Genomic DNA, 10088 nt, shown 5'->3' on the forward strand with positions numbered 1-10088 from the left:
CCCCGCAGGGTCCGAAAGAGAGGGTCTCTTGGGGTCAGAGGGAGAAGGCTCCTTGGGGTGCCCAGAATGAGAACAAAGACGGGCCTCTGAGTCCCAGAAAGAAAGCATGCCAGGGTCAGAGTGCAGAGGGTCCTCAGGGTCTGAGGGAGGAGATCTCTCCGAGTCAGCAGGCCGAGGCTCGTCGGGAGCAGAGGGGAAACAGTCCTGAGTGTCGGAGAAAGGAGGTCCCTCCGGGTCAGGAAATGGAAATCCCTCCGACGTCGGGTGGCAGTGTCCCACAGGCTTGGGAAGTGGCCAGGGGAGAGGCGCCTACGCAGCCCCGGGAGGACGACCCCCTAGGCCCCGCAAGGGGCTTCTGCAGGTCCCCGACAGAACAGTGTGGGAAAAGGGAGAGGCCAGGCCCGCGGAGAGAGACCAACGGCCAGAGAGCAAGGTCGGCCCCAGCCGTGGGAAAGCCGGCGCCCCACCTGCCGAGACCCCCGCCCCGCCCGCGGCTCCCAGGCGCAGCGACGCCGGAGGCACCCAGCACCCGGGGCTCCGGGCAGCAAGAGCCCCCTGTCACGCTCCCGGGGACCACTGGGCTGTGGCACGGTCCGTATGGCCTGCAGGGCCCGCGAGGAGACCCCGGCGCGGCGGAGCGCGAAGCGGGTGAGGTGGGGGCACTGCCCGCAGGCGGCCCCGCGGGGCCCCCGGGCGCCCCGGAGGCGCAGGCCCCCAAGCCCACAAAGGCCGCGTGGCCCGGCACTCCGGGCAGCGAGCCGGCGGCGGCGGGTGTGAGTGCGGCGCAGCGACAGACAGCGCTGCAGCGGCTGCTGGAGCTGCACCGCGCGGCTCGGTGCCGGCGGCGGCAGGACCGCGAGCGGCAGCGGCTCCGGGTGCGCGCCCCGCAGGCCCGGGGCGGGGGGCGGGACCCAGAGGGGGCGGGGCGGGGCGGGGCCTGGAGGGCCGGCCCCCGGCTGACAGCTACGCCCCGGCCCCAGGTCCTGGAACTCCTCTGCATCGCTAGGAACCGCCACACCCGGGTTCACCCCCTGGGGCCACCCCCCAGCCCCGCTCAGCATCCGTCACAGGCAAGCCTCAGGGGAAGGGCGGCGGGGTCACCGTCCTCTGTCCCAGGCGGGGGCGGGGAGAGCTTGGCAGGACCCGGGGTTCCTAGGAAGGGCGCGCCGCACGCTTTTGCAACGATAGCGGCCCAGCGCGCGACCGCGCGGCTCGGCCAGGGCCGCCCCGGGGGTGGGAGGCGGCGCCAAGCGCTCGGCTCTGCCCAGGAGGACGCGGCGGGGCAGCGGCGCGCGCTGCGGGAGCGGCTACAGCAGGTTCACCGGGAGAGGACCGGGAGGCTGCGGGCCCTCGGGGCCAGGTGAGGGGGCCAGGGGCGGGGGCCAGGGGCGGCCCGCTCCCGGGCATCTGCGGTGACAGGCCACTGCCCCCGCCCCCCAGGAACACCCAGAACTTCCAGGAGCTGCTGTGGGCCCCCGGCTCCGAGAAGCCTGCTCCCGGACAGGCGAGCTCGCCCTCCCCAGCACCCCTCGGGTCATCGCTGGGTCTTCCTAAGGGTGACCGAGGAGTCGAGGGTTAAGGGAACGTCGAGAGGGCCGCCGGCAGGTCAGCAGGTGCAGGGCGGAGGGAGTTTGAGAAAGGCCCCGGACGCAGCCTCAGGAGCCGGAGACACAGACACACTCAGCAGCTTCGCCTCACCAGGAGACGCGTCATTTCTTCTTCCCTTCCCGAGCCCACCTGTCCCGCCGGTCCACGGTCAGAGGGCCAGGTCTCGGGGGTCCAGCAGCGCGAAGGCGCCATTCTTCCGGAAGAAGGAATCGATGCGGCACATCTTGCAGGAAACCAGTTCTTGCTTCACCGGGGGGCCTAGCAAGAGAAGGCAGAACCCACGAATGGGATCCTGGGAAAGCAACTCAGGCGAGGGGCCGTGGCTCTGTGCACAGCCCTGGGGAACTGCCTGGGTTGTACCCACTTTATGAGTGTGAAGAAATAAAAGGATGTGCCTGAGAAGAGGGGACTGTGGGGAAATTCAGGGAGCTGGTGGGTGTGGTCATGTAGCGCCTATGACAGGGTCACTGTCAGCCATCTGCTACCACTGACCCCATCCTCAGCCCCTGGCCCTTCTGCCCAGGGTCTGACCCAGCGAGGCTTCTCTGGGAGACAGGCCTTCTGTCTGCCCTGCTCCCGTTCTGCAGCTCGCCTCCTGCTTTTGTTGGCTCGTTGCCCCTTATTCCCACCTTAGGGCAATGGGAAGAGTGGGGGAATTTTGCTTGGCTGTAGTTATTACCATCCATCACCCTTTCTGCACCTGTACTCAAGCAGCTGGAGGGAGATACTTGACTGCGTAACGGGTCTCACTTTACACTCATGACCACAGGGAGCAAGGGACATTGAGCACCAGCCAGCCACCTGGGGCACTGCCGGTAGATCCCTTCTCCCATGCTTTCACTCACCGGCTCCTTGCCGCACTTCTCTCCCTCCCAGCTGATGACCATGATTGAGCCTCGCAGCAAAAACAGTCCAAAGGGACAGCTTTCCCTCCACCACCATCTCCCTACCTGCCTCCCCCCTCTCCTGCCAAATTTGCAGCAACTTGTGCTCCAGGGGCACCCCCCCCAACCTCCTGGCTTTACCCACCACCTAGACTTGGTGCAGAAGGAACATGGGGCAATCTACTTCCACAAAGATTTATAGCCTTGGAAACCCAGTGGGGGTCGCTGTGAGTCGGAATCGACTCCATGGTGGTGAGTTTGGTTTTCTGGTTTTGATACTTTGATGGGAGTTCCTGGCTGGTGCAAACAATTGACACACTTGGCTACTAACCAAATAAAGGTTCAAGTTCACCCCAAGGCACCTCAACGGACAGATGTGGTGCTCAACTTCTGAAAAACCAGCCACCAAAAACCTATGGAACACAGCTCTCCTTGGACACGCACAGGCCACCATGAGTCACAATCAGGACTACTGGCTCTGCTTGGGTTGTGACCTTCCCACTCGCACCCTCCGCATCCACAGTTCTCCTGAGGCCAGGCTCACAGTTACACGACCGACGCCTCAAGCACAACGTGGTCCATCTGACCCATAGCCACACCCTCCAGCCTCGATCCTCCCCCATCTTTCCATGTCACAGCTGCTCTGGCCAAAAGCCTGGGGGTCATCATCGACTTTTCTCTTCCTTTCCCATTAGTCAGTGCCATTCTTTTCTCAGAATGCACCCGACTCCACCTCTCAGCTCCAGTGCCAGCCACCCCAACCCCAGCCACCATCTTGTACCTGGATTAAACAGATGCGTAACTTACCTGCCAGCTTCCACTCTTTCCTCTGAAATACCCATTACCTACAGAATAGCCAGGGTGACTTTTTTTGAAGTGACCAGTGTCACTCACCTCCTTCAAACCCTCCTTGAGGCTCCCTTGTACTGAGAATCCAATCCATACTTCTCTTTATCATGTCCCAGCCTGACCACCGTTTCCTCAAAGAGGCCCTTCCTGACAATCCAATCTATGGAGGCACTCTACCCCATCACTCCCTACTATAATGGAGCTTGTCCCTCTGGGCATTTCCTTGCTATTTGTGGTCTGGTCCCTCCAGAGAACGCCTATGCCACCTAAAGGCCATGCCTCACTGCCTCTTGCCAACCATTGCCTGGCCCGTGGTAGGTGCTCAGTGTTTGCTAGATGAGTATCTTTTGGCGGTAGGGGGCTCACCCAGCTGCCAGCCATATGTGAAGTTGGTGGTGATGGGGAAGAGGTAGCGCTTCTCTGGCAAGTCCAGTTTTCGGGTGTTGAGGTAGCAGTAGCGCCCCTGAGAGTCGTGGGAGATGCCTTCATACAGCAGGGCCCGGGTGGCAGGTGGCACTGGGCACATTTCTGACTGAAAAGGAGCCTCCTGGATGGAGCTGGGGGACTTGGACGGGGCTTCCTTGGGAGCAGGTGGGGGTAAGAGTGGGGCTTGGGGGTGCAGGGTGGGCAGTTTGAGGGGTAGGCGGGCTGCAGCCTTAGCCTTCTGCCTGGCCTTCACCAGCGACCCATACTTGCGGTACCATTCACAGCGCAACATTTTCTCCCTCAGATACTCCTCCTTCCAGAAGTTTTGCCGCAGCGTGTCCATGTTGAGTTGGCGCGACATGGGATGGCAGGGAAGGCGCAGTACCAGGGTGAACAGAGTAAATAGAGGCTTTCCTTCTGACAGCTGGGGAGGCTGCCCAGTGCCAGTCACCTGGCAACCAAGCCTCACCTCACACAGGGCCAGGATTCTACTTGCCATGTCCTCAGCAGAGCTCACATTTCCTGCTTCTGAGACAGCCTCAGGCCAGGGACTATGGGCAGTAAGGGATGAGATGTCCCCAGTCTCTAGCAGAAATCAGGATCAGTCTAGTATCACAGACTTCCAGGTGTCTGTATTTTCTGCTCTGGTCCCTTAGGGCCAGACCCCACCCCAGCCCAATGCAGGCTGAAGACAGGGAGTCTGGGCTTTGATTCAGAGGACTAGTCCTTGAGCTATGGGCTCCTGGCACAATCTTCATGGTGCAACACCATGATGCTTGGGTCCTCAGCACAATCTTTTCAGTCCTGCCAATCTAATCTCCCCCAACAGCCTCATCCCACACGACCTTCCTAACAGCAGCCCACAGCTTAGAGAGATAAGAACAGTACTTTAATTTCATGTCAACAATGACACTGTGTAACAACACAAGGAAGAGACAGTGGAGGGGCAGAGAAGATGGTCAGGTTTCCCGCTCCCTCACCAGCCTTGGTTTCAACGCCAGATCCCAGGAACCTGTAAGCACTTTACCCAGCATCTCTGGAGTGGGAACGGGCAGGGGGTTGGAAATCGGAGGCTCAGAACGCATAGAAGAGCGGATGGCCAGACTGGGGAGAAGCCTGTGAGGGAGGGGCTGGAGGGCTGGAGGCGCCCCTAGCGCAGGTCTTCAGCAGTGAACATGCCCCTGGCTCTGCGCAGGATGGAGTCCTTGGCAGCGTCATAGGGGTGCTCCTTGGACGGGATCTCCAGGACGGCGGGGATGGAGCGCTGGTGGGCGTCCAGTGCATGACGCACCATCTCGGCAATGTACTGGTTGATGAGGATGATGCCGATGTCGTCTCGGTTTAGAAACTGCCTGTTGGGAGAGATGAGGAAAACGGTCCAGGGCAGCTCTGATGGTCTCTCTCTGCTGCCCACAGCCCATTCTCTGATGGTCTCTCTCTGCTGCCCACAGCCCATTCTCTGATGGTCTCTCTCTGCTGCCCACAGCCCATTCGGAAGCTGGGCTGTGGAAGGGAATGGACATGACCCAGAGAATGCAGAGGACACGAGAAAAGATTGTCTGATGGCATAATGCCTAAGGTATCTGTTAACCAGAAGGTTGGCAGTTCAAACCCACCAGCTGCTCTGTGGAAGGAAGAGGGGGCAATATATCTCTGTGAAGATTTCCGCCTTGGGAACCCAATGGGGGTCGCTATGAGTCGGAATCAACTCAATGGCAGTGAGTTTGGTTTTTGTTTTCTCAATTCTGTCAAGAACCAATTTCTATCTCCCTGCTGAGAAGGCTTTCAAGTCACTGATAATGAAGATGAGGGGGGCCAGTGTATACAATGTGCTGCCTTGCGTAAGAAAACACAAGTTACTGTCAAGTCAATTCTGACTCAGATGTTTGTCAGAGAACTGCACTCCACAGGACTTTTAATGGCTGCTTTTTTAGTAGATTGCCAAGGCAGCACTGGGTGGACTTGAACCTCCAACCTTCTGGTTAGCAGATAAGGGTGTCAGCTGCTTGCCCCACCCAGGGACACCTTGTGGGGAGATTAAGGGTATAGATGTGTACTCCCTTATAGTACATAATACTAGAAAGATAATAAAGAAACAAAGTGATCTTCCAACAGAAGGGTAATGAGGTGGAAAATGACATGGGTGGGAGTGAGACCTTTCGGTGCATACCTTTTTAAACATCAATTTGCAAACCATACAAACACATTAATTTTTTAAAGGAAAACAAATTAAATAAATTAAAAACATAATATAAAATAGGGCTGATGACTGAAGATCTGTGCTGATGAGGGCAGGGAATTTTTAAAAATACATTTGATTGAAATATAATTTATGTACAGTGACACACAAAACTACAGTAACATGGGTCAATGCATTTTTTTTTTTCTGTGTTCCCTCTGAAGGCAGGGAATTTTTGCATGAGTCAGGAACACAAAACAGGAAGAGGAAAATCAGAAATGAAGTAATCTATTTTCTACACAGATTCAACCTGACATTGCGATCTTCCTAACCCATCCATGACCTTCCATACAGTAATGTCCCAGGCACTGGGCTAGATTAGACTTGATGATTCTTAAGATCCCATTAGGTTGGAAACATGGAAAATTCGAGGAATGGTGTGTCCTCCTTCATGACAACTTGAGTCAGTTTACCAGACTGCCTAGGGGTCAGCAGAGAGCATCCACCCCTGTCCAGTCCGTCAGACCCCAGGCAGCAGGAACCAGTCTCAGCCGCAGCTCTGGGCTGGGCTGTTTAGGAGGCAGCAGGTAGGAGTGGTTTCCTCCTGAGACTTGGCACAGGGGCCCTAGAGAAGGGGGGAGGGGAACAAGAGGAGGTTGGCACCCTCAATTCTAGTCACCAGGGCACCTCCTGGACTAACAGGCCTGTTCACACCCATACATGAAGCTATCACCTTCCAGCCAGGGCAGGATGTGAGGAGGGGGACTTCCAGTGCAAGAACTGCCCAAGGTCTTAGCAGGAAGGTAGGCACAGTACTGATATTCTAACCCTTGGGAAGACGAATTGGAAATGTCCACGACAGCCGGGGACCCGCACAAGCCGAGTGAGAACCAGCTTATGAGGCAGGCAGGGTGAGACAGGGTTCAAACCCCAGTTCTGCCTCTTACCAGAGGGGTGTGACCTTGGGTCTATCCCTCAACCTCTCTGAAATTTACCTTTCTCATCTATAAGTAGGAATAATAACCCCTACGTTTCAGGACAACTGTGAGCTTTGTAATGGAGATCAAAGCACAACAAAGCCCGAGCACTGCCTTGATGCCGAATGTAGTTCCTTTGGGGTCAATCGCAGAACAGCCAAGTGCTTGCAAGGCTCGGATCCTGCTCTACGAACAGCGTGGGGGTCTCCGAAAGATACGCTGCGGACGCCCACCTACGTCAGAGACAGAGTAGACCGTGGGACGGCGCCCGTCCCAGCTCTGCTCCCCTCCTTTCTGACACATGGATATGTGAGGGGCGCGCTCACGCACCTGACATAGCCCCGGCCCCATGGAGCCCCAAAAAGGAACCTGAAGCGCTGGGACGGCAGAGGCCTCTGCTCCGCAAGGGCGTTCAGACTTCCCGAACCCCCAGTGTGGCGTCTGACACCTCGGTCAGATCTGCAAAGCCCCGCGCAGGGCCCGGCCGAATCTCAGTCGCCTCCTCCCTCTCTGCGCGCCCGCCAGACCACTGAAGGGCCGTTCCAGGCCTAGCGGGCCACCGTACCGGAAAGTGTCTTCGATCTCATTGATGGTTGTATCCTTTTCGACCACCAAGAAATTCGGATGGCGGTTCTTGTTAAGCTCCCCTATGCCACCCAGCAAGAAGCCGGTCACCGTGTCCTCGTCTCCGATCACCGCGATGAGCTTCCCCGCCATCCTCGCAGTTGGCAGAGCTCAACCCGTGACTGCCCGAGGTAACCGAAGCCCCGCCCCCATAGGCGTCCCCTTTTCAGCCTCACCCGCCCCCCTTTAGACATGCGCAGTTCTCACACCCTGCCTTCTGAAGCATGCGCATTAAGAGCAAAGTAACTTCACTCTGACTACGCCTGCGCCATAAAGAAAGGCCGTAACCAACGGACTACGTATTCCAGAAGGCCTGGCGGCAGCGAGCTCCCTCAGACAGGGTTCTCCCTTCGTTTATTTGTTCAAATGTTCGTTCGTTCACTTGTTTGTTCGACAACTGTATTAAGCCTAGCGTTGTTGGACGCCGACAACACAGAGATTTGTTGTTGTTGTATGCCGTCGAGTCGGCCCCGACTCATTGCGACCCCTCCTTGGGTTTCAGAGGCAGTATCACTACGGAAGTAGGATTGCCTAACCTTCCTTCCGAGGAGTGGCTGGCGAGTTTGAACCGCCAGCCTTCTGGTTAGCGGTCAAGTGCCTTAGGCACTATGCTACCAGAGCTCCTACACAGAGATTAGACAACACAATGTTACCTGTACTCGAGGACAAAGTCTGTATCAAGTTTAAACCAAAAACAAAACTGCCGTCGAGTCGATTGAGTTTGGCACATCGTTAATCATTATTCAATACGTATTTGTTCAATTAATAAAAGAATGGACAAGTTAATGATACTATACTGAAGTAGAGTTAAGCGAACAGGCAATTAATTACAAGACGGTGGGAAGCCACTGAAGGATGTCGAGCAAAGGAGTGATACCGCCTCTGGGCGGACTTGAACTCCCACCATTTGTGTTTTAGAGGGACTCTTGTGACTGTGTTGGGTGCAGAGGCAGACCGGACGAGGAGAGACCGTTGAGGCCACTGTGATGAGAGATGGTAGCTGGAACTCAGTGGCAACGAGGAATGTGGAGAAGTGGAAGGAGTTGGGGTGAGGAGTTGCGAGACAGAATGGGCAAAACGGGTTTGGGGGTTGGATGTGTCTGAGGAAGGATGGAGATAGAGTTAGGTAGAGCGAAGAGACCCACATGACTCCCACATTCCTGGCCACGGTACCTATATGCATGGGAGTAACGTTCTGAGAGAGTGAACTCTGAGGAACAGGTTGAAGGCAAAGTTCCACTCTTCCCTCCTTTTCAACAAACAGGCGCCCCAGACGTCAGAGACATGATTAGTGAGTTTGGAGTATAGAATGCAGTCTAGTGCTTATATATGTGCAGGCTTGTGATTTGAACATACCCAGGTTCAAATCTCAGCCCTACTGTTTGTTGTTGTTGTTATGTGCCATCGAGTTGGGCCGGACTCATAGCGACCACTTCTTGGGTTTCCGAGGCGGTATCACTACGGAAGTAGATTGCCCAACCATCCTTCCGAGGAGTGGCTGGTGGATTTGAACTGCCAGCCTTCTGGTTAGCAGTCAAGTGCCTTAGACACTATGGTATCAGAGCTCCTGCCCTGCTATTAGAGGTACAATTTTGGTCTCCTCACCGAAATTCTTAGGGAGCTCTGATAGCATAGTGCCTAAGGCACTTGACTGCTAACCAGAAGGCTGGCGGTTCAAATCCACCAGCCACTCCTCGGAAGGAAGGTTGGGCAATCCTACTTCCGTAGTGATACTGCCTCGGAAACCCAAGGAGGGGTCGCTATGAGTCGGGTCTGACTCGACGGCACATAACAACAACAACAACGAAATTCTTAGGGCTTGGTTTCCTGCGATAATAATGTGCTCAGCTCATGTTGCTTTCATGAGGATTCAGTGAGATGGGGCCCGTGAATGTCAGCATCACGCAGCACACCCTATGGTTGGGTAAGAAAAGCTGAACCAGGGGTCTATGAACGTATCAACAAACTGAGGAGGGCAGTTGAGGCTGAGGCAGCCAGAGGAAGATGGAGAGAGAGGGCAGACAGTGAGAAGGAGTGTGAGAAAGTGTGAGAAAGCACCTAGCTTAGTGCCTGACAGAGCGCAGGCCTCAGTGGCCACCTTTGCTGGGTTTGACAGGTAGAGGAAGGATCTAGGCCAACACTACAGTCATCCCCCACTCATACCTTCATCCACCCAACATTTGTCCATTTACCAAATGTGCCTGTGATGAGGGGTTGAAGACAAGAGATTGATAAAACACAGTTGTTGTCCTTAAGGAGCTCTGTGCAGGACTGAGGAGGAGAAAATATGAGGTAGGGGGACATACGGTAAAAAGCGGTACTGGGGAGATCTGGCGGGGGTGGGATCCAGAGTGGGCAGTGGGGAGGGACCTCTTCCTCGGAGGCAGAGGGAAAGAAACTTCTAGAGAAGTGAGGAGGCAGATGGGTATTGCATGATGTGAGGAGGAGGGGAATTAGGAGCTAGGGCTGCGTCGTTTGGATCTCCTCTGGCAGGCCCTCCACCTTGTGCTGAGTATGTGGGCACTGGTCTAGATTTGGGGG

At 56.1% G+C, this 10088-nt stretch overlaps 3 protein-coding genes across 3 annotated transcripts in view; 1 reads left to right on the plus strand and 2 right to left on the minus strand.

The window, feature by feature from the left end:
* The window catches only part of LOC103209538 (kielin cysteine rich BMP regulator), a 38331-nt gene extending 36752 nt beyond the window's left edge, over positions 1-1579 (plus strand). The window contains 4 exon segments of the mRNA XM_042782899.1: positions 9-875; positions 981-1070; positions 1269-1360; positions 1441-1579. Coding sequence (XP_042638833.1) covers positions 9-875; positions 981-1070; positions 1269-1360; positions 1441-1579 — 1188 coding nt within the window.
* Positions 1580-1756: 177 nt separating this feature from the next.
* ATP6V1FNB (ATP6V1F neighbor) lies at positions 1757-4128 on the minus strand. The gene is made up of 2 exons (XM_007955407.1): positions 3708-4128; positions 1757-1866 (listed from the first exon to the last, which is right to left on the minus strand). The coding sequence occupies exons 1-2, from the start codon at positions 4126-4128 to the stop codon at positions 1757-1759; spliced, it is 531 nt and encodes a 176-aa protein (XP_007953598.1).
* Positions 4129-4917: 789 nt separating this feature from the next.
* Positions 4918-7640, minus strand: ATP6V1F (ATPase H+ transporting V1 subunit F). Its single transcript, XM_007955410.2, has 2 exons — positions 7489-7640; positions 4918-5119 (listed from the first exon to the last, which is right to left on the minus strand). The coding sequence occupies exons 1-2, from the start codon at positions 7638-7640 to the stop codon at positions 4918-4920; spliced, it is 354 nt and encodes a 117-aa protein (XP_007953601.1).
* Positions 7641-10088: the final 2448 nt, after the last annotated feature.

The sequence above is a fragment of the Orycteropus afer genome, unplaced genomic scaffold (assembly GCF_000298275.1).
Source record: "Orycteropus afer afer isolate SDZICR_OR568_19922 unplaced genomic scaffold, OryAfe1.0 scaffold00501, whole genome shotgun sequence".
Lineage (NCBI taxonomy): Eukaryota > Metazoa > Chordata > Mammalia > Tubulidentata > Orycteropodidae > Orycteropus > Orycteropus afer.